General features: G+C 45.1%; 1 protein-coding gene across 1 annotated transcript; it reads right to left on the bottom strand.

Annotated features, from left to right (window-relative positions):
* Positions 1–12,929: 12,929 nt before the first annotated feature.
* On the bottom strand, positions 12,930–17,572 carry LOC307237605 (uncharacterized protein; the record flags this gene model as incomplete). The annotated part of the gene is made up of 2 exons (XM_080010363.1): positions 12,930–14,574; positions 17,551–17,572. The coding sequence occupies 2 exons, from the start codon at positions 17,570–17,572 to the stop codon at positions 13,430–13,432; spliced, it is 1,167 nt and encodes a 388-aa protein (XP_079866489.1). The 3' UTR covers positions 12,930–13,429.
* Positions 17,573–25,259: the final 7,687 nt, after the last annotated feature.

Consider the following 25,259-nt stretch of genomic DNA (forward strand, 5'->3'; position numbering starts at 1 on the left):
GATGTGGTGTGGTAGTGAACTACATAATATCGAGAGGTGTTTCTATTTTTTTGTCCTCCCTGTTGACATACGTACATAAGGGGGGCTGGAATATTCAAATGGAGCTCAGTACACCACCACCACCATCTATGAGACTAATGCTAAAACATATAATTTAATTAACACCTCATCTATGACGGCGTAAAAAAAACCTGAACATTATAGGCAACCTTGGATTACATTGGATTATACAAGTGTACCTACTAAAGTGCACACAGTGTGTGTGTGCGCGCATGTGTGTATATACAGTATATATATGTATATATACATATATATATATACACATATACACACACACATGCGCATATTGAGCATCATGCATATTATATTATCTCTCCTCTGTCCCCACCTTCCCTCGCTTCCTTCCCTCCTCTCCTTCTAGCCTCGTGCCGTCTTCACCTCTGCCACCCACCCGATCTTATTTAATCACCTGATACAGCCTGCTCTGCGCCGCACAGCGTGGGACAACAACCGGGACCATAATTGGCCTAATTATGCTGATTTACATGCAGGGACGCCCCAACACGTACGGGCAGCAGCTCAGCTTGAGTTTTAAATAAGGACGCTCTCATGCATTCCAGCAGTATGTGAAGGGGCGGGTCACGGGGAGATGGCAGCTGTTTTACAAAAAAGAAAGTGCAAATGGATTTTGGTTTGGTTGCAGAAATGCACTGGATATGTCTAGTCCCATGGAATTTTGAGTGTATTTTAGAGTATTTATTGCTTTAAACTTATATTTTATTATGCTACTATTCAATTATTATTATGGTACACGATTATATTTAAAACCCTTTGGCATTCATTATTTCACTTGTTTGATAAACTTCTATAGATCTGAGAGTGAATAAATCAAACCCAACCTTGCCGGCGAACAACGTTTCAGCCTCTCAGCATAACCCGCCATACGTTGCTGCTAATCAACTTAAAATGTCAACCACTAAACCAAATAAATGCTCTGTGGGAATTCACTGCACACTCAAGACTACTCCTGCGTGCAATAAAGGTCACGGAAGTCCCTAAACGAGCGATGCATTCTTAAAATAAAAATCATATCGTTCAATGAGCAGCACACAAAACGCCTCTCTTCCCCACTGACTGACACACACACACACACACACACACACACGTCTGCATGTACAACTTTTAACTATGCAGAGCCATAGGTCTATCTCAATGCAGTCACAGCTAAATAGAATCCTTTTTCTGACAAAGTGAGTGTGAGGCCGCTCGGTCAGACTGGCAACCAGCGATGACTCTTTATTTTTCCCGCGGCGTCAGTGACCTTGACATCTTTTAAAAAGGCCCAATGACGCCGTTCAGCCTTATTTGTCCATCTCCCGCCAGATGTTTTCATGGCCATCAATACATTGATTGTTTGTTGGTGTCGCAAGTGTCGTATCTCTTCTCTGAAGGGTGAGAGACAAGCTGTGAGGTTCACATAGCGGCCAGATCTTGGGCTGGCTCGGTGCTTGTTTGCCCCTCAACATCTGAGTGCGACACGTCCTCACTGGCTGTTTTAAAATGAAGTGCGAGTGCGGGAAAATCTTTCCATACAGCTTCTATTCTATTGTAGCTTCTGGCAACCCCTCTCATGGTGAAAATATTTACCAATTTTCAATATCTGCATGTTGAGCTCAGCAGCAGCTTCCCTGGGCAATCTTGCATTCCCGGTTGCCTGGTGAAATGGTGAGAATAACTTTGCAATAAAAAAAAAAAAAACTCAAAGTGATTCCAACCAGCCACTTCTTTATGAGCATGTTTGACTGCGTTCTAGTCTGACACACGCAGTGTACAGACTGCTCATTTGGAAAGTCATTTTTAAGTCTGGCTATTAGTCCGCTGACTCAGTAATCCTGTGAGTACTATGGCCCCATCAGCGACTATGATTATGAGATGCGTCTTTAATGCTTACCGGAGATTGCATTTTTATCTTTTATTTTTTTCAGATGGGAGATAGATTTGAACCGCGTTTATTTTGTGCCCAATTATTGCTGCACAGACGTGGTCAGATTTGGGGATATTGCCAACTTCTTGAGCTTCTTAAATGACCCTAGAGGCCCTTCTGAACGAGGGTGTCATTTTCTGGAGTGAACCAGCTTGTACATCTACAAGTTTGGGAGGGTATCTTTTTATTTTGTCTGGGCTATCTCCATTGCCCTTTTGTGGGCTACACCGTCTCTGTGTAGATATTTTTTTGTAGCCTCCTTGCATCCTGGACCCCTAACACCATTCGTCCATTCTTCCGCCAGGTGTGTACCCGCTCCTTTTTTCTAAAGGTAGCAGGCTCTTTTCTCCCCTGCACACTGCACGCCCTAACTTTCCCCTTCTGACGTCAAGACAGGCATTCCCTCAAAAAAACCCAAAAAGAACGATCTCACGATGGCCAGCAGGCAGCGCCGCTTGCGAACAGCGCCACCACACAAAGACAGCTTCAAAACCATGGCCACCAAGACCTTCTGCTGTATTCATATTTGTGATTTTATTTTTTTTGCTAATTGAATAATGGCTTGTAAAGCTTTTAAAGTGAGTGTCACATTTTTCAAATCTTTTTTTCAAAGATCCCCCATCCAACATTTTGATATTGATACTTTCAGGGGGTCTCAAGTGTCAATCAAGGGGTCCGAGACCCCCCTAGACCACCCGTATTTTGCACAATGGATGTACCTGCAGCAAGGTGTCAACAAGAGCGGTCTGCCGTGGGTCACCACCGTGACGTGTGGACGGACTCTGCTTGACGTCCACATTGACCTCGGACTAAGCGCCACTTTAAGTTGATGGTGGCGCACTCTTTAACCAATATGACGCCTCATATATCTCTAATCTTCCCGCATCGTGATGGAGTGTGGCGCGGGGTCATCACTGGGGGACATGGACCCTGAAGAACAGCCAATAACAATCAAGCTCTCCATATTACTTACAGCCCCAGCAAGCCTCAAGGATTATTGATGGTATTTATTGAGATAGCTGGATAATAGTCGATTTGTCCATTTTGTGCAGATCATCGTGAGGATCTATTGAATATTGCTGGTTCTGTCCAATACATCCTTTCCTTTTGTAACATCCTGTTGGATCGGGGAAAGATGGCTGGAGCCAGTATTACGAGATTTGGACATTGCTATGCAAACTATAATACTCTGGGAGCCAACGGCTGGGTGTGATACTACTTGAAATCGTCTTAGGGAAATTTTGAACAAATATTATTGATATCCATGCACGCAATGCCGCATCTTTCGAATTATCCAAAAGTTACACACGCACGCATGCACACACACATACACACACACACACACACACACACACACGCACGCACAGTGCTGTGGCGCATGGGAGCCAGGCAGTCTGCATCTTTTTTTCCAATCAAATCCAATTACTTGTGTTCATGGTAGAGCGCCGGTGGGGGAGAGAGGGAGGGAGGGGGGGACGGCAGGGGGAGGCAGAGGAAGGAAGGACAGAAGGTAGGGATGCATTAAAGAGGGATATGAGATAGAGGGGTGTGAGCTCTGACAAAGAAAATAATAAAGGGGCAGAAGGTGTGAAGGGAGGAAAACAGCGATGGTCAGTAACAGAGGGAGCAGAGGGAGGAGAGGAGGAGGTGTGGGGCAGCTCGGTGGGGGAGTACAATTGACACCAGGGAGCAAAAATTCAAAGATGCAGTCCTCATATTGTGGGAGGGAGTGCGATTTGAAAAAGTTCATTTAAATGCACGTGTTGTAAAGGGCAAATGTTTAGGAGGGCAGAGAACATGGAGGAGGGGAAAGGGGAACTTGTGTTAATAGCCGACGGACACGAGTAACCAGAGTTTAATTAGAATTTTAAGCACAGAAAAGGTTGGAGATGCATGGGTGGGAAAACTTGCGCAAAAGACGGAAGGAAAAACAACACATAAACATGTTTAAAACAGACAAATCTGAGCACAACAACCCCATAAACAGCACAGTTCTGACCCTGGCCACGTGGGGTCGCCATGCATAAAATCATAATAATAATAATAATAATAATAATAATAATTAATAATTATTATTATTGTTGCTGTTGTTATTGTTATTATTATTGTAATAATTATTATTATTAAATAATTAAATATAGCTGCAAGCAGCAAAGTGCCGGGGCCAGGGCCCTTCATTAAAGTTCAATGGATGAGTGTGCTTTGGCTCTCTTTTGACTGCAGAGGTTTGTTTGTTCTGGCCTGGTTACAGTGTCATTCTATAATCGGTTGTCATTCTGAAGTAGGGCTGCATGACTATGCCTAATATGATAATCACATTTATTTTACTCAATATTGTTATCATGATTATTCATCCGTTTTGGGGAACATAATTCTTTTATGGCACATTGTAAATCAACATAACACTGTCTTTACAATAGTAATGCATTTTATAAACCTATAAATAAATAAACTCAAATGTACAAATCTTTTAATCAAAGAGGGACTATCTTCACAGGAATTCTCTCTTCTTAATGCTACATATGAATTACATTTAAACAAGAAGCTCAGTTACATTAAACCTGCAGGTTTTTCGCAAGACGGCCTACCAGCGTGGACAGCCTCCAATACACATCCCTGCTCCGCGTGCTCATTTACCGTTTCTCCAAATGAAACAAATTTTAAAAAGCGCCCCATATGCGTGTACGCTCCATGGAGCGTGCAGCGTGGATGCACCGATTATTTACTTTGCCACACATGGATAATGGCCATCAGATTTCCATCTGATCGCCCAATCAGCGAGCGGGCCGACGGGTGGGCGGCGGGCCGACAACACCACCTGCCGGAGCTGACACCGGCCCGCGGAGAGCCCCGGTGTACTGGCCTTCTCCTCCAGTATATTGAGTGCAGAAGTTTGCTCGTAACACCCTGGTAGACTGCAGTGCTATCGCGTGATCTGTGTACGCCGACGATTTGCGCATGCGCCCAAGGATTTACACGTCTGGCGCGGCCATCTTGGTGAGGTAGTGATTGTGATCGAGGATAAAAAACAATACCGTTTTTTTTTTTTTTACTAAATGATTCCACAATAATGGACGATCGGGGTCAAACTTGGACGACGACGTGTCAGAACTGCCCCGAATACACATTTTGTTCACCTCGTCTGTGAGTGCAGCGGATCCATGACATCCCCAGACTAATGATGTCAGTTTTTCATTAACAATTAATAGAGCTCCTAACCCCTAATTATTCAAAGTACTATTTTTTATAATAATGACAATAACAATAATAATAATAATCCTCACACACAGACATAATCCACCCTAATCAATCCGATAAAGCAATACGATTTTAAACTCAGTGGCTTTTTTACTTAAACACAGTGTTTCTATACACCAATATGGACAGGCTCAACTCCTTTCCCAACTTTATCACTTCACATTTTTCATTGATTGATTATTATAATGTATTATATTATTAACCATTAATTCGATTGATTACCTTCTTTGTGGCAGCTCTTGCAGATCTGCGTCCAGGTTTCTAATCCCACTGGCAAAACAGTGCGCAGTGAGTTTCAAAAGCGAAAATGGCGTGAAGCAGACAAATGAAAAGAAAAGGAAAACAGGTCGTTTGTAACAGATGAAAAAAAAGATGAAATCAACTCAAAGTTCTCTGATAACAAACCAAATCAAAGAAGTGATTTGATTTGAATGAAATTATATTAAAAACAAAAAAGTGGAAAACAAAACGAAATGTCTTGTTTCCAACGAGCCAATTCCAGTTCATCTAAACTGTCCTAGACCAAGTGGCCTACAGGGGGCGCTGTCGCTTCAACTTCATATTCATCATTTCTTTACATTTAAACATATATATTTATTTTTTAATTATGTTTATAATATAAATAATGTATTTTTATTTCTCATTCTGGAAGGGGTTGGTACTTGCTTGCTTGATAGTTGGTGAGTATTTATTTTTTATCCTCTGGTGTAAAGATGCGATTTCCCCTCAAGGAACAATAAAGTGCAGTAGAATATTAAATATATAAGATGTAAATGCAAATTTGCACAATTTCCTACTTTGGAATGTAAACGTTAATGGAAAGGTTAATTGTTTATTTTTGCATTTCAATGTTTACTGTAGAGGTTCGTATGAATGAGGTTATGCTATAAAAAGAATAAAAATATAAACATTTTTGGGTTATCATTAAATAAAGTAGGGCTGGTTATTCAATTGGCAGAAGTAATAAAACATTTTTGCAATACAAGCTCCATGTCTCTAAAATGTCAAAATGTCCATGTCCATCCCTTCACGAGAGAGAGAGAGAGCGAGAGAGAGAGAGAGAGAGAGAGATTATTTTGAGGTGCCTGTCATCTCCCTCCAGAGAGGGGGATGAGATGGAGTCTGGAGGGAAGGAGATTAAATAATCACAGGAATCTTCAAGGAGATTTTGGTATTTAAACTTCAACAAACTTCACCCACGAGGGAAATATGCTGAGTTGTACTCCTTAACCCTGGAAGTGTCAGAGCAAAGTAAAAGATGTTTTTACTTTTAGATGTATATGAATAATATTATATCATATTATATTTAAAAATATATATTATTATATTGTATTATACAAAATATCATATTGTAAAATAATTTACTTTTATAATATACTAATATACTATAAAATACTTTTTTCCCAAAGTTGATTTTTTTTTGTAGATTCAATGGGTAGCACATAAGTACATACACACACACACACACACACACACACGCACGCTAGACATTAACAGTATATACACATGAAAAACAAATGTTTTAGATGGGAAAATAAATGTTTACAAAGTAACAAAAAATTACATTCTGTTATTTATCTAGTTTTAGTTCATAAAGTTTCGGCCTATCACTTGGCACTAGATTGAATGCTCAAAATGATAAGCATGTCATAAATACATTCATGGGTGTGCTTTTTTGTTCCGACAAATCAGCAAAACATTCTCCATCATTGCATTTTCTTATCAGCCATTTCACGGGGGAAAGCGTTTCGTCGCTGCTCAGGAGAGTGACACGCGGCAGGGTGCTGAGTGGATACAATCCTCCTGTATGACGATGTTATCTGTCAATTATCATACGCTTAGTATTACGCTGGCACTGTGCTGGAGAACGCACTGTTTCCACAGTCACGCAAAACATTTTGATGCAGCCAGGAGGACGGGTCTGAAAAGGGTCCGTGATGTCGGCGGCGATTTGAAACTCTTGGAAGAACGCTCACCCACACGTAGACGACAGCGAATGGTAAGATTGATATTATGGGAAGTGCAGATCCCCCCCGGCCATGGACCCTTTGAGGACCACCCTTCTCAATGGCCATGCCCCAGCATACACGCATGGACACACATGAACACACATGAACAAACTTGTGACTTTAATCATGTTGTGTTGTTGCATCATGGCCTTCAAGATGATCAATGGCCTTTGCTGTAATGGAGTCACTTGTTTAAAGGGTGATGGATGAAAAACGGTCGGCAGCGGTTCCGTCTGACACAGAACCGGGGCCGCGGGGGGAACGGTGGAAATCCACCGCGGAAGCCATCGTGATTCGTAAGAGTTGAACTCCAACCTTCGGTGCGCCATGTCTCCCTCCCATCTCCGGGAGGCCAAGGACCGTGGACACGGTTGATGTGGAATGGAGGCAATAAATACTCCAATCACTCCAGTCCAGTAATCCAGGTTTTCACTCACTCCAGGTTTTTTTTTCCAGCGCTGTCAGCAGCTTGTGCACTCGAGGCCCGTCTCTGCCTCGGCAGCATCGGGTAATATCCCTGCCTACAGGATGACATCACATTTCTTTCCTCTGGCTTTCCCCGATACCTGCCGAACTAATGGGTTAGCCGGGAACACGACGACCCAGTGTCCCATGGGAAAATGGTGCCGGCTGGATCAATTTGGGGATCAATCATATCATGGAGCACTGTCTCTGGGGTGAAACATTTTCAAATTTCAAGCAGATTGAAAACAACAACAAAAAAAAAGAATATTATTTATGTCAATTACATTTCTTATGTTTCACACCCATGATCCAGTGTCACGCCCACGAACGCAAAAAATGCACCCAAAACCGTTGTTTCCTCCATGGCTCTTTCCCCATACCTCACATCTGCCTTCAAGTGTCAATTGTGCCCATTATCAAAACTGACCACGGTATTATTTTTGGCTGACATTTGAAAAAGTAGAGCTTGCTGTTATCAGACCCAGGGAGTGGTGCAGAGAAAGAAACGGCGGGTGGGGGAGGCTGTCGTGAAGAGAAAGAAATAGAATGGATGTAAAGAAAGGCAATAAATTAGAGTGAACTCAGCAGGATAGAGAGGAGCATTACCATGATTTAGTGTAGGCTCCTCTTAATAAGATTAGACCGTCTCTATGGTTCTATTGTGTATATTTGATGGATTACCAGTCAATAATAATAAGATGGAATGGTTGTTTGTTGAATTAAATGTTTATATAATATAACCTATCATTGTACTAATAGTATTATTATTATTATTATTATTATTATAATTAAACAAAGACGAAAGGCAGAAGAAAGAGAAGTTTTTGTGTTGGAAGTGACCATCCATCCATTTCTAACTGGGAGACTTGAGGAGCACCTTGAGGCTTTGGGGCTTCACCGATGGAGAGAACTGGACATATGGAGCGGGAGAGAGAGAAGGGGAGAGAGAGAGAATGACCCGCACCGAATTAGGAGGCCTTTCTCCCCAGTCGTTCCCCCACGGGCTATGAAAGAGGAGGCGGAGGAAGGGAGGAAGAGAAGACAGACATGGGGACATCCAACCCTCCACATCCTTGGTTTGACGTTTTGAAAAAGGGCGGGTGGAGCCGTCACGGCGGAGGAGACAGTTGCCATGGCAATGAGAGGTGGGGATGGGGGGGTCTTCTTCAAACCGCATTCAAAATAACCCCTGTTCGTGGCTCAAGATGGACATCTATTGGTCATGATGCGCGAGGACACCTAGTGCGGGAAACAGAAGTCAAGGGAGGACAATTTGAAATACTCTGATGATGCAGATCCTGCGAAGCTCTGCCCTATATTAAGATTAGCACTAAAATTTCACTTCCCACGATCAGGATAATGACCACGCCCCGTTTTCATTGACTGGGAAGTTCCCCTGGTGAGGTAGATTCTGAAATCCATACATACAGGCACACACATACAGCTTCAACATACGAGACGATTATCAAAATAATTTGCTCACGTATGACATTTCGCACGGTCCTTTTCGGCGATTCATTTGACAATGTTAGTGGATAGAGCCTTATTTATTTGCAACAAGAGGCGAAAACAAACGTTTCCATTCAATACTCAGAAGGCCGATTCTGCAGACGTTCTCTTTGAGTGAAACGAAAAGTTTTAAATAAAAGGACGCTTCAAGACTCTAAGCCCGCTGTATATGCCGCATGCGCCAAGTTTGTTTCCCAAAGTAGCGAAGTTTCTCACTCATTAAAACCGGAGACTACCAATTTTCAGCTCTTGCAGCGCATTTAGACTTCTTTTAGATCTGCAATCCAGCGCGGCCTCTAATCCATTAAGAAGCCGTGGGCTTTACCAGCACCAGGCAAGAATTTCCCAGAGAGGAGGGAAGGCGGAACAAAGTCTCCCCCAAGGCTTTAAAAGGAAAATATAGTATGTCATGTACGTAAGGCGTGCTCAGGCACCTGTGCATGGAATAGAGAGAGAACACATGCGCCGGGATGATTCTGCAAAGGTTTATTGATCAAAGTAGGAGCTCAATGACCGACGCAGTCATCCATTAAAATTCAAGAGGAATACAAAATGAAAAGGGTGCAAACGTATTCACAGGTCAGAAACGTCTCTGTGGAACAGGGGAATGAACAATTCACACGCAACTCCAACCATGGCTTTTTTTTTTTTGCTGCCGTTAACCTTGAACCAGGCATTCCAGCCGTCACGGCTCCTCACCTGTCTGCAATCCTATTGGTTGACAGGACTTGTGGTTATCCAGAAGAGCGGTAATGCGGATGTGATTTGAATTTTGATATGAGTAATCCTCCCCTTCACCATTAGTCTTAGCTAATGTGATTCGTTAAGAGGATTAATTTGAAGCAATTCACTTAAAAGTGATGGAGATTGGTCCGTTAGGTAATTTGGTTTGGGCTCTGTACACTTCTGCGTGACATTTATTTTGCTATAACAAATCCTTTATTAATATTAACACCGGCTTCAACAAACAAATGAGAAAAGCAAATTGCTATTCCGTTATTTTCTTCTTTTTTTCATTTGCTATAAATCTCCAGCATCACAGTGATCAATAGATCAACATGTATGACATATTGGTCTAAAAATATTTTTGAACATCGTGTCTATATATATATATGTGTGTGCGTGTATATATACATGTGTGCATGTATCTATATATGTGAATATATATGTGAATATTTGTATATATATACATACATACATACATACAGTGGGGCAAAAAAGTATTTAGTCAGCCACCAATTGTGCAAGTTCTCCCACTGAAAAAGATGAGAGAGGCCTGTTATTTTCATCATAGGTTCACCTCAACTATGAGAGACAGAATGGGGGGAAAGAATCCAGGAAATCACATTGTAGGATTTTTAATGAATTAATTGGTAAATTCCTCGGTAAAATAAGTATTTGGTCACCTACAAACAAGCAAGATTTCTGGCTTTCACAGACCTGTAACTTTTTCTTTAAGAGGCTCCTCTGTCCTCCACTCCTTACCTGTATTAATGGCACCTGTTTGAACTCGTTATCAGTATAAAAGACACCTGTCCACAACCTCAAACAGTCACCCGCCAAACTCCACTATGGCCAAGACCAAAGAGCTGTCAAAGGACACCAGAAACAAAATTATAGACCTGCACCAGGCTGGGAAGACTGAATCTGCAATAGGTAAGCAGCTTGTTGTGAAGAAATCAACTGTGGGAGCAATTATTAGAAAATGGAAGACATACAAGACCACTGATAATCTCCCTCGATCTGGGGCTCCACGCAAGATCTCACCCCGTGGGGTCAAAATGATCACAAGAACTGTGAGCAAACATCCCAGAACCACACGGGGGGACCTAGTGAATGACCTGCAGAGAGCTGGGACCAAAGTAACAAAGGCTACCATCAGCAACACACTACGCCGCCAGGGACTCAAATCCTGCAGTGCCAGACGTGTCCCCCTGCTTAAGCCAGTACATGTCCAGGCCCGTCTGAAGTTTGGGAGAATGTCATATGGTCAGATGAAACCAAAATAGAACCTTTTTGGTAAAAACTCAACTTGTCGTGTTTGGAGGAGAAAGAAAGCTGAGTTGCATCCAAAGAACACCATACCTACTGTGAAGCATGGGGGTGGAAACATCATGCTTTGGGGCTGTTTTTCTGCAGAGGGACCAGGACGACTGATCCGTTTAAAGGAAAGAATGAATGGGGCCATGTATCGTGAGATTTTGAGTGAAAACCTCCTTCCATCAGCAAGGGCATTGAAGATGAAACGTGGCTGGGTCTTTCAGCATGACAATGATCCCAAACACACCGCCCAGGCAACGAAGGGGTGGCTTCGTAAGAAGCATTTCAAGGTCCTGGAGTGGCCTAGCCAGTCTCCAGATCTCAACCCCATAGAAAATCTTTGGAGGGAGTTGAAAGTCCGTGATGCCCAGCGACAGCCCCAAAACATCACTGCTCTAGAGGAGATCTGCATGGCGCAATGGGCCAAAATACCAGCAACAGTGGGTGAAAACCTTGTGAAGCCTTACAGAAAACGTTTGACCTCTGTCATTGCAAACAAAGGGTATATAACAAAGTATTGAGATGAACTTTTGTTATTGAACAAATACTTGTTTTCCACCATAATTTGCAAATAAATTCTTTAAAAATCAGACAATGTGATTTTCTGGGGTTTTTTTTTCCTCATTTTGTCTCTCATAGTTGAGGTGAACCTATGATGAAAATAACAGGCCTCTCTCATCTTTTTAAGTGGGAGAACTTGCACAATTGGTGGCTGACTAAATACTTTTTTGCCCCACTGTGTGTGTGTGTGTGTGTGTGTATATATATATATATATATATATATATATATATATATATATATATATATATATATATATATATATATATATATATATATATATATAACACACACACACACACACACACAGGTATTGCTCACTTTACGACCGAGTAACGTTCCTAGGACCAGGTCGTTAAGTGAATAGGTTTGGGTTGATAAGCGAGGACCCGTGTTGTTTCACGGAAAGGAGGCGTGGCCATTGTGAATACTGACAGACTGCGGGAACGAGACTGAGAACGGTGAGGAGATGAGATGTATACAGTGTATATAGTATATATAGTGTAAATAGTATAAAAAGGTGACGCGCGATGAGATGCTTGATGCTGAGACGTCATGGTATTATACGCAGCGTACAACACAAACTGGTCTGAGAGCTGGTCCTAAGTCTGAACGGTCGTTAAACAGGTAGATTGTTAAGTGAGGAGTACCTGTATGCACACACACACACACACACACACACACACACACACACACACACACACACACACACACACACACACACACACACACACACACACACACACACAGACATGTGTATATACAGTACATACATATATATACATATATACAATCACACATAAATGTATACATACATATATACACACACAAAAAACAATTCTGTAGTTCTATATTCACAAACAGCTTGGTAATTGAATTTTGGGTGATATCCAAAAAAAGAACCCAGAAGACTTGGCCTTCTTATTGCCTCAGCACTAATTATTTGCTGTCCATTATATACTGAATAGCACCTAAAATAACAGATTCAGCTATCATCCCAACATGCTTTTTTTTTTTTATTCAAGGCCTCTATATTCTGATTACTAACCATTTGTTAATTTGTTTTGCTGTTGTTTTTAATGCTGCATCAAATGTAACAAGGACCCAAAAACATCAACAAACACAATCGAGAGACAATATTATTCGACAAGACTCGATTACCCAGGAATATGGCAGTTCCCAGGTTGTGAAAAACACTTCTTGCACGGCCCTTAAAATCTGGCAGGTTATTTATTTTACAAACATTATTTATATATGTTTGGATTACTGACTTAAGTTAAGATGTTTGTGAAAAAAGATACTTTTTGTTGAAATTATTTTTGCTCCAAATTTCCACTTTTTCTCACAATATATCACAATATTTGAGTAATGTGAGACTTAGTACATCTTACATTCCTCACACATTGACTAAATGTGTCAAAGAGACAAGAAACATGAAAACTACTATAAAAAAAAAAAGTAATTCTCTTCTAAAATATCTTTTTAGAAAGGCCTTCGGGCAAAATGTTTGGCCATTGCACAAATGCCTTTTGATGCTTCACATCTCTACTGTGTCCTTGAGCGTTGGAGGGGGGAAAAGAATGTCCACAATATTCGGCGAGATTATCAGAGCGCCGCATTCTTTGTTCTCCCTCTGGGTTTCCCGTTGCCGTTCAAGCTCCGCCGCCCGCCGCTCTTCCTCCTCCTCCTCCTCTTCTCCTCCGCCGGGTCAAAGTCAGAGTCGCTGTCGTACACCACATTCACCTCGTCCTCCGAGGTCGGTGTCCTGCGAGCTTTCCTTTTGTTTGTGGGCTTGGCCTCCTCCTCCTCTTTGATATCGAGGCTTAAGTCACCTTCTTTCCTCCTGCCCTCGTCATCGTTACGAGCTACTCTCTCCAAACGATCCATCTCAAATGGCTCCCCAGCTGCATTCGGTCCTCGGGTCTCCTCTTGCAAGGCGAGAACCAAGTTTGCTTCCGTGACTCCCGCAGTTCTTTTGGGCCGGCCTCTGGGTCGACCGGTGGGCTTCTTGTACTTACTCCTGGCGATCCTTCTCCTCTCCAGTTCTGCCGTTCGTTCAGACGCCGGAGCTCCACCCTTCTTCTCGACATCTCCGGCGTTGGACTTCTTCTCATTCATCCCGTCTTTCGTCACCTCGGGCGGCTTCGTCTTCGTCTCCTCTACCGGCCCGTCCCGTCCGGAGTCGTAGACCTGACTGTGGTAGCGCATCACGTGACTCTTCAGGCTGACATTGTGGTTGAAGCTCTCGTCACAGTCCTGGCACTGGAAAGGCCTCTCTCCGGTGTGGAGGCGCATGTGGGATTTAAGATGGCCGGCCTGGTTGAAGGAGCGTTTGCACACGTCACACACAAACGGCTTGACGCCCGTGTGCACCACCGTGTGTCTGCTAAGCAGGCTAGAACAGTAAAACTCCATGTTGCAAATCGGACACGTCAACTGCTTGGGCTTGCTGTGAATTTTCCTGTGTAAATTGCGCAGCTTTAACTTTGCAAATGTGGCGGAACAGTCCAGGCATTTATAGGGATTCGCTTCCGCTGAATGGGTCGCCTCGTGAGCCACTCTATTTCGCTTTGTTTTAAAGCTTGCGAAACAGAACTTACACAGATGCTCGTAGGTGTCACGGTGAATGACGCTGTGCCTCTGCAGAGACCTCTCGTTGGCACATCTCATGCCACAGTCGATGCAGGAGTAGGGCTTAATTTTATAGATGCACGTGTGAGTCCGAGCGGCATCATAAAACGTGCCACATTCTGGACAGAGATGGAGAGGGTTTGTTGATGTACTGGCTGAGTCTGGGCCAAGATCCCCGTCGTCGCCCTCCCAGTCTGAATCTGAACCAAGGACACCCTCCTCCTCCTCCTCCTCTTCTTCCTCCTCCTCCTCCTTCCACTCTTCATCTGCTGCTGCCTCCTCCTCTTCCTCCTCCTCCTCCTCCTCCTCCTCCACCCGCTCTTCTTCATCTGTGTAGTTGATTTCTTCTTCAGCGGCAAAACCAATCTCCGAAAGCACAAACGTTATACTGCTGTAGCCTTCATCGGATGGCACCGCCTGTTAAAGGTATAGAGTACAGTGGTAATCCTCGGCGCTGCTGAAACGCATCTCAATACATTCGCTAAGTCGGAAACATTTTATAGTGTTTGAACACGTTAACATACATACATACGTTAACGTACTTATGGCAAGGATGGAGGAATTCACATTTCTGACTCATTTAGAGAGCCAATGTCAAAAAAGCCTCGAACGCTTTGTGGTTTTAGTTGAAGGGCATGGCAAAAGACAGCGACAGCTCACATAGCCACCGGTCTTCAGCAGTAAGGATAGAAAATAGCTTCACATCAACATTTTAGTTTTGATTCCTTTTCACAGCAAAATTTGGGGTACTTCAAATCATTATGTTACTGTAAGAAGCTGTCTTACCTGGTTGGCATGCGCAGTTCTCTCTGTGCTGCCTGTCAAATGTCCCCCAGGTCCTTGGAAGTCCACTTGGACTTTGGACTGGCCTTGGCACTGTTTTTTATAGACACGCTGGTTCATGATGACAGGAGAAGCACCAAGGAGCCACTGCAGGCGACAACCGCTACCACATGAAAAACACCTTCGTCAGACCTAGAAGAGGAGCGCTCTAGTCACAACCTTCATTTGTATAAGCAAAGAGCTGAAAATCGAACACTAAATATGAAGACTTCAGAGGTGCCAGGCAGGTGCGCCAGAATAGGGCGGTCACCGGAATTTTTTGTCCCCGCCACTTTCAGGAATAACATTATGTGGCGTTGATAGGGGTGGGCGTCCGGGGCTTCAGCCCTGAATGTTTGATGAATAGCCCCCAACATAAGCCCAGCAGGGCCGGCTATGCACACCGAACGCTCCCTCTCTGATTGTACCAACTGTGCAAACGGTACACCAGCGATGGGGCGCCCGTGATCAGTGCTCCAAAACCGTGTATTTGAGTTTTAGAAGCGGGTTATTGTATTTTACTGGAACAAAACAAGCACCATGTGTGATGGGGACACGTAATGATATCTGTGTATATTATGGGCACATATTCTTGTGCCCATAATATACTCGGACTGAATGCTCCGCTGTGCGCCTGGATCCTGGACTTCCTCACAGCCCGCCCCCAGGTGGTCAGGGTGGGGAAGTACATGTCAAGCTCCCTCACCCTGAATACAGGATCCCCCCAGGGCTGCGTTCTCAGCCCCCTACTGTACTCCCTGTACACACATGACTGTGTGGCCAGGTCCAGCTCCAACACCATCATCAAGTTTGCTGACGACACCGTGGTCGTGGGCCTGATCACCGACTGCGATGAGAAGGCCTACCGCGAGGAGGTGGCTGACCTGTCACTCTGGTGCCAGGACAACAGCCTCCACCTGAACGTCAGCAAAACCAAGGAGCTGATTGTGGACTTTAGGCGAGGATCACAATCGAGGACGCACGCGCCCTTGTTGATTAATGGGACTTCTGTCGACAGGGTGAGCAGCTTCAGATATCTGGGAGTCCACATCACAGAGGACTTAACATGGACTGTACACACAGACACTCTGGTGAGAAAGCGTCTTTACCACCTCAGGCAGCTGAGGAAATTCCGGGTCTCTGTGAGGATCCTCAAGTCCTTCTACTCTGGAGCAGTGGAGAGCATCCTGACAGGCAACATGGCTGCCTGGTTTGGGAACTGTACTGCTCAGGACAGGTGGGCCCTGCAGAGGGTGGTGCGTTCAGCTGAACGTACCACTGGAACTACCCTCCCCTCCCTGCAGGAGTTATACACCAGGAGGTGTAGTAGCAGAGCCCGCAGGATCATGAAGGATCATCATCACCCGAACAACGGACTGTTCCAGCTGCTGTGGTCAGGTAAGCGCCTCCGCAGTCACACAGCTAGAACAGAGAGACTGAGACTGAGACTGAGACGGAGTTTTTTCCCGCAAGCCATTAGAACTGTCAATGCTGACCTCACCAGGGGTCCTCCCTGAGCCATACACATAGGCTCCACTACCTACTGTACTGTATGTAGCATACTGTACCGCATACTGTGTCACTGTTCAGGGTTGTTCGTGATGCCGTATTGCTGCGCCGTACTGTTGTATACTGTGCTGTATTATCCCAAACACTACCTCACTTTATTCACATTCACATGCCACTTTAATTCACATGCCACATATCTGTATACACATGACCATATTCCCTCTATCTATTCCATTTTATTTCATTTTATTTTTATTGTATTTTATTCTATATATTTTTAGTATTCAACTTACTGTATTACGTTTAAGGAGTCAGTTAGTCGGTCTATTAGAAAGACTTTTTTTTTTTGTTGCATTACATTTCACTGCATATGTGTATGAAAGTATGTATATGTATGTGACGAATAAAAATCTTGAATCTTGAATCTTTAATCTTGAAGTCGTACACAAGCAATTTGTTACAGGTGAATTCGCTTTTTTTTTTTTTTTATATAAAGAGTAATCATAGTTTACGGTAGTTCCTAATACAGCTACATTTAAAACTAGAATCTCGTTTTAAGTATCGCCCCCATGACGCCGCTTGTGAGACGCTGGACGGTGTACTCCGCCAGTTTGACAGGAGCGAGGCTTGCTGATCACACCCGCAGCCTTCAACTGAGCTAACGCGGTTAGCATGCAGAACCGCAGCATCCCTGCGAGCAGCCTCTTCTCCGGGAAGTGCTTTACTGTTTGGCGAAAATAACGACAAACAACGCAACGCCTTACCGTGCCCCAAAAACAACGCCATCGTCCTTACAACGGAATAGGAATAAAGCATCTGTCAGAGCATGTTTGGAGAGCGTCGCTACAAACCCAAACAAGCGCCGCAGGCGGGGATTCTGCCGGGGAAGAGCCCACACAGCTGTAAAACATGGCGGGTGGGGAAACAACTGGGAGCGTCGCCGCCACCAGCTGGTGTGGAGGGTGAACTGCAGTTAAGTTTTCACCATTTTCAATTCCAACATCACTAACCTCACCTTCCAAATGATATTCATCCACTTTTAAACACTCTTAACTTTGATTTTACACGTGCATACCCTGCACTGGGCTTTAGAAAAGGAATTAATAATAATATTAGTATATTAGATTACTATCACCTGTATTACTGAAGGGTCCTCATCACCCCAACAACGGACTGTTCCAGCTGCTGTACCACTGTTCTGGGTTACTGCATACTGTACCACTGTTCTGGGTTACTGCATACTGTACCACTGTTCTGGGTTACTGCATACTGTACCACTGTTCTGGGTTACTGCATACTGTACCACTGTTCTGGGTTACTGCATACTGCGCTGTATTGCTGTGTCGTACTGTTGTTTACTGTACCGTATATCTCCATACTGACTTTATTCACATGCACATTACTGCACATATCTGTATACACAAACAGCCTATCCCATACACATAACTCGATTCCCTTCTATTGTGTACCCCCACTTTGTATTGTCTTTTTGAGTCTTGTAAAATTTTTATTTTCATTTATATTATTCTATTCACTAACTGCATTACGTTTTAGGAATCAGTTGGGTTCAGTAAGTTGCTAGGTAGGAAGTAGGTTAGCTATTATGCTCGGTTTAGTAACTATTGTGCATAATCTCCGGGTGCGTTGCAAAGACATTTCACTGCATATATGTATGAACGTTTGTATATGTATGTGACAAATAAACCTCTTAAATTTGATCTCATCCTTAGGACACTTACATGTATTTGTCCATTTCATTTTATCACTAAATGAATCAGGAATGCAATTACCTTATATCTCACCATCATGATCAGGCAAATAGATACCATCTATCTATTTGCCTATATATCTAAATTTATATATATATATTATATAAATAAAATGGCTTAATAAAATGACTTGAACATATTGGACTCACTCACTTGTTACACTCACAGTGCTACTGTGACACTACTATTTTTTTTTTTTTTTTTTTACTTAAACCGTTATCTGCTGTAGACACCTGAATTTCCCCCCGGGGATAAAGTGTTAATTATCTTATAATATAAAATTGTCACTTCCTGTGCCCTCACTAGTCTTACCAGTTGTTTTTTTCCTTATATTTTATACTTCTTCATTCCATTCTTCTTGCAATTTGTTTATGATCATGTTGTTTATTTTATTTTCTAATGTAAAAATCTTACCTGTGCTGTTAGCATGCTGGGCATTCAACACAGATTATTTGTTAACCATTGCTTCTAGAACAGAGTGAGTCTGCAAGTGGAGTTAAACTTCTCAATCTGAAATGAAACTCTTTATTCATTAAGAACTGCTACAATAACTGTCCAGTGGACGATCTGTGGGATGCCAAGACATCCAGGTGTCCCGTGCTGAATGCACTCAGCTACGTGGATGGGCGCTTGCAGCTGGCCGGTTGCAGTGGGGCGGGAAAGGCCGGGTCTTGCTCTCGCACAGCGCATTGGTGGGCGTGGGGGCCCAGCTGGTTCGCCTGCAGGGTGCGTAGTTTGGGCTGGGTGTCGGTCTGTCGGCGTGGGACCTGGCTCTGGGCTTGTTGTCCGCATCTGCCGTCCGTGGCACAGGTTCTGCACCTGCGGCTGCGTTGTGTGCCTGCGCAGGGGGGTGGCTTTTATGTGTGCAGCTCAGGGGTGCAGGGTCTCCTCCTGCTCTCTGGGACTGGGTTATGCTCCTTAGGCCGTGTGTGGGTGTTTCTCCGCTGGCTTTCAGTTTCTCTGACTGGGGGGACTGGGGGGTCTCCTGTGGCTGCAGGTAGGGTGCTCAGGGATCCCTACCCCGTTGTCTATATGGCTACAGGACTCAGATGTGGCCTCAAGGCCAGAGAATGACTGCGTACCAATTCTAGAAGTATTATTACAGTGTTCCTAATAATTCCGAAGTGCTCAGTGAGTGAATGTATGCCTGACAAGCGTCACACCGCAGAGCAGCGTCTTCTTAGCCTCAAGAGAAACGTCCGCCAAACGTGCTCACTAACCCGTATTCTTCAGTGATTAGGGACAGGTTACATCAAGTGAGCCGTGACACTCAGACAGGAGAGGAGATAACCCAGTTGTTGCTGCCGAAGAGCTGCCGGGAAATGCTCTTCCAGGCGGCTCACCATAACCCGATGGCCAGTCACCTCGGAAACAATAAAATATGACAGCGAAAATGACTCGCCTCTATTGGCCCGGCATTTGGGCAGATGTGCGTGGATGGTGCGCTGTTTATCCTGAGTGCCAGTCAACCCTCTGGCTACGCCAAGAGCGCCATTGAGGCCCCTACCTATTCGAGGTCCCATTCGAAAGTCTCGGTATGGACCTAATCGGGCCGTTAGACTGCAGTGCCCGCGGGTATCGTTTTGTGTTAGTCCTAGTGCATTTTGCATTATACGGCCAATAGTGTGGCGCAGGCGCTGTTTCAGGTCATGTTCCAAGATGGGATTCCGCGGGAAATCCTGACTGACCAAGGCAATACCTTTATGTTACATACACTTTCGGAACTTTACGAGTTACTGGGCATCCGCTAAATTCGGACCAGTTTCTGCCATTCCCAGACCGACAGTCCAGTGGAGCGCTTTAATAAAACACTGAAAAACATTATTCGAAAGTTTGTTCATGACGATAGCCGTATTTGGGAAAGTGGTTGGACCCCCTGTTGTTGGCGGTGCGGGAGGTTACCCAGGCCTCCACGGGAATTTCTCCCTTTGAACTCTTGGCCACTGGCAGGATAACCCAGGATAATCCAGGGGGTTATCCTGCCTAATTAAAGAAACTGTGAGGAAGGTCCTAGCACTATTAAGAACGAAATACAGTATGTTATGGACCTGAGAGCAAAGTTACGTGTGCTGGTTTGGCCGTTATTACGGGAGAATTTGCTCCGGGCTCAGGAACGTCAGCGCCTCTTATACGACAGGGGGGCTCGGCGCAGACAATTCGCACCGGAAGACAAGGTTTTAGTGTTGCTCCCTACAGCCAGCTCTTAACTTCTCGCAAAGTGGTAAGGGCCTTTTGTGGTCACGCAGCGGGTTTGCAATGTCAATTATGAGGTAGAACAGTCTGACAGGCAGGAGGTGACACAGATTTATCACCTAAACCTCTTAAAAGAATGGAGAGAGGGGACGTCCATGGCTCTGGTTACACCAGTCATTGAGCGGGAGGAGTTGGGGCTGGAGGTTCAAAAAGCAGCCGATCATACTGCAGCCCTGTTAAGTGACCATCTCTCTCCGTCCAAGAAGGTGGACGTGGCTGCACTTCAGCGTTGCTTCTCTGATGTTTTCTCTTCCTGCCAGGCGTCATGTGCATGAGGGACTGCAGGCGGAATTAGAGGCCATGCTGGACATGGGCGTGATAGACATTTACATTACATTTACATTTAGTCATTTAGCAGACGCTTTTATCCAAAGCGACTTACAAGGGAGAATAACATTCAGCTACATTGCGACAGAGATTAGTGTAATAACAACATTGGTATAACAATAAATACTGCAAGGTGGTGCTAAGTAATTGTAGATTAGGACAGGAGGTACTCACTGAAGAGCTGGGTCTTCAGGTGCTTCTTAAAGACAGAGAGGAGTCAACGAGTGAATGGTCTAGTCCCTTCATACTGTAAGCCCGAGAGGTTGGTCCAGTTCTGCATAGACTACCGAAGGGTGAACGCGGTGTCAACATTCGACACATACCCGATGCCCCGGGTCGATGAACTTCTCGACTGGCTAGGTAAAGCTCATTTTTTCAGGACACTGGATATAACCAAGGGCTACTGGCAGATTGCCTTGTCTTAGGAGTCCAAGGAAAGCTCAACGTTCTCCACTCCATTCGGCTTGTACCACTTTCGCACACTTCCGTTCGGGTTGCTCGGTGCCCCAGCCACCTTTCAGAGCCTCATGGACCGCATCCTGTGTCCGCATGTAGCATACGCCGTGGCCTAGATGACGTAATCATTCACAGCGACACCTGGTAGCAGCATATGCAGCATGTGGGGGCAGTGCTTGAGTCCCTGAGGCAGGCTGGGCTCACCCCCAACCCAAGCCTGTGCTGTCTAACCCTAACTTCTCTCTTTCTGTCCGCAGACCGACGCATCGGACAGAGGGCTGGGCACGGTCTTGTCCCAAGAGGTGGAGGGTACCGAGCAGCCAGTGCTGTACCTCAGTCACAAGCTCTCAGAGCGGGAGTCGAGGTACAGCTCAGTGGAGAAGGAGTGTTGGCGATCAAGCGGGCCGTGGGTTCCCTCAGGTATTACCTTCTGGTTCGAGTTTTCACACTCTGTTTGGACCAAGGCCTGGGCAGTGGCTCCACCGCATGAAGGACTGAAACGCCCGGATCACTCGGTGGTACCTGGCTCTCTGGCCTTTTAACTTCAGGGTGGTCAATAGACCAGCAGCGCAGATGGTCGTGGCTGACTTTCTCTCCCACTCTGATGGCGTTAGTTGGCTGTCAGCCGGATGGCACCCCGGCCTTAGTTGGGCGTTGGGGGTATGTGGCCGACCAAGGGGCCTGGTAAAGCTGTCTCGAATTAGCCTAATCAGCACCTGGGAGCTTTTTTAATGTTTGACTGTATTGCAGAGGGGATCGGCACACAGGCTCATTAGTTAACCGGGAGGCAGAGAGCGGAAAGCCATTCCTCCTGCGCCCGAAGCCACCATCTTTATTATTATTTATACTTCTGGCCAGCAACCTTTTGTTCATCACAATAATAAAAACTCTCACCATGTTGGCGCACCAGAGAAAAAAGGACTCCGTCTCCCTCTCTAAACCCCTACCTGCGGGCAGAGACACCAACAGTGAGTGACAGCCGCACTGTCCTATTTTCAATGCCAGAGGAGGACTGAGCCAAAGAGGTAGTCAAATTGGACCTGGACAAAGACATGTTGCCCACTAATAGGACACCGGGGCTGCAGTGGTGCATTGAGTCTGCCAACTTTAAGTTTAACATCTCAGTCAGTGAGAGATCATACATCCGTAGAGGCACACTATTCATGGTAAGCTCTGTCTTTTATCCACTTGGCTTTCTTGCTCCTTTCACTCTCCTTGCCAAAGAGCTACTTCAAGAGCTATGTAGAAACCCCAATGGATGGGCTGAACAGCTACCACAGTTCTTCACTGAGCCGTGGCTAAGATAGAAGGCAGATCTGCAGACGTGAGCAGACTTCAAAGTACCTCGCTGTATCAAACCTTAAAGACTTTTGGTGCAGATGCCCCTGCCCAGTTGTTTGAGGAATCAAGACATCCCATTATCTTGCCCAAAGATCATCATAACGCAACTTTCCTCTTGTATCACGTACCTGAACAATCTGGGCACAGTGGAAGAAACTGTCCTCTCCATCTCATTCAGCATCTCAAAATGTGTACTGTGTCGACGTGTGAAAGGCAGAGCAGCTGAACAAAAAACTGCACTTGAAAGTCTCCGATTAGATCTTCCGCCTTTCACCAATGTTGAGATGGACTATTTTGGCCCGATTCAGGTGAAAACAGGACAAAATCTTTTAACTTTTGTTGTGCCGGGTTGCTATGGCAACGGATGTGGGGGTATTGTTTGCCTACGGGACGAGCTGATTGCCCTCTCCAAGCCTACACTGCTGCCCGGAGCGAGACCCCAAATCCCTGACGAGTTGAAGAGAAGACGTCAAGGATGCAGGGTGTCAACAGAGAGCAAGGAGGTGGAGATACAAACCATTTCTTCCCTCAATTGTCATGGGGAATCTTAGGTCCCTGGCAAAAAGGTTGGACGAGCTCGGAGCACTGATAAGGACACAGCGGGAATATCGGGAATGCAGTATTACGTGTTTCACCGAGACATGGCTGCAGGAACATATTCCAGACGCTAACACCACCGTCCCCGGCTTTCAGATGGTACAGGCTGACATAGATTGCAGACGGCGCGGTAAGAAGAAAGGGGGGGGTCGCTGTGTTCGTGAACAACCAATGGTGTAATCCCGCACATGTTACTGTGAAGGAGCGTTTCTGTAGCCCAGACATCGAACTGTTAGCCGTGAGTTTTCACGTGCCATCATTATTGCTGTTTACATCCCACCATCAGCTGTTGCCAACGCGGCTTGTGACGTCATCAGCTCAGTCATTGCCAGACTACAAACAAAACACTCAAATGCATTCATAGCAATTTCTGGAGACTTTAATCACACCTCTCTCTCTACTACACTTCCAACTTTTAAACAATTTGTCAACTGCCCCAACAGAGAAAATAAAATGCTGGACTTACTTTATGCAAATCTCAGGGATGCATACAGTTCCACTGCCCCCCCCCCCACGGGCAGATCAGATCACAATCTGGTATTTCTCACCCCCACCTACACACCCATTGTTCAGCAGCAATTTGTGACCACAAGGATTGTGAGGAAGTGGTCACAGGAAGCAAATGACTCTTCAGGGGTGTTTTGAGGCTACATACTAGAACCTACTCCATGACTGACTGTATAACAGAGTCCATCAACGTCTGTGTGGATAACACCATCCCCACCAGGACAGTGCGATGTTTCCGCAATAACAAGCCCTGGATCACCAGCTACCTGAAGGAGCTGCTGAATAAAAAGATAGGGAACCGGGATAGGGAATTATTGAGGAGTGTACAGAAGGAGCTGAAAGTGAGACTGAGGGAGAGCAAGGAGGCATACGGCGAAAGCTGGAGAGCAAGCTCGAGCAAAACGTGCAGGATGTGTGGTCAGAAATGAAAAAGATTATAGGCTTCAAGGTGAAGGGCAGTGAGCCTGAGGGAAGCCTGGACAAAGCCAATGAGTTGAACTTGTTCAACAGGTTCAGCCCAGGACCTTCAGCTACCTTCTCCACTACCCCCAGCCACACAGACCCCACACTCTCCCTGCCCCAAGAGCTGCTTCCCTCTCGTACCTCCCCTCACCCCCGAACCCCCACCATGAACTTCAATACAGCCCAATCAACACATCCCCCTGCATCAAGAAATAAAGGGCCCCCCTATGCCACCACCTGTCTGTTTCCTGTAGTCAGGTGAAGTGGCAGCTGGAGAGACTGCACCAAAACAAGGCTGCGAATCTGGATGGTATCAGCTCCTGGATCTTGAAAGTCTGCCGGACCAGCTATGTGGGATTCTGCAGCGCCTCTTTAACCTCAGCCTGAGCCAGGAGAAGGTTCTAGTGCTGTGGAAAACATCCTGCCTTGTTCAGGTACCCAAGAAGCCTAAGAAGTCCATGTGCCCTCAATGACTACACACTAGTTGCCTTAACATCCCATCATAAAAGTCCTACACTTCAGGTGAGCACCTCTCTGTACCCACTGCAGTTTGCCTACCGCCCCATGGAGTTGAAGACGCCATCATCTACCTGCCCAGGGAGCCTACTTTCATCTGAATAATGGTGGCAGCACAATGAGGATCATGTTTTTGATTGCTACAGTGCTTTTAACACAATCCAGCCTGCACTGCTGCGAGAGAAGCTCCAAGAGATGAAGGTGGACGCCTCCACAACCTCCTGGATTATTGACTACAGGACCTA

The sequence above is a fragment of the Zeus faber genome (assembly GCF_960531495.2).
Source record: "Zeus faber genome assembly, chromosome: 12".
Classification (NCBI taxonomy): Eukaryota; Metazoa; Chordata; class Actinopteri; order Zeiformes; family Zeidae; genus Zeus; species Zeus faber.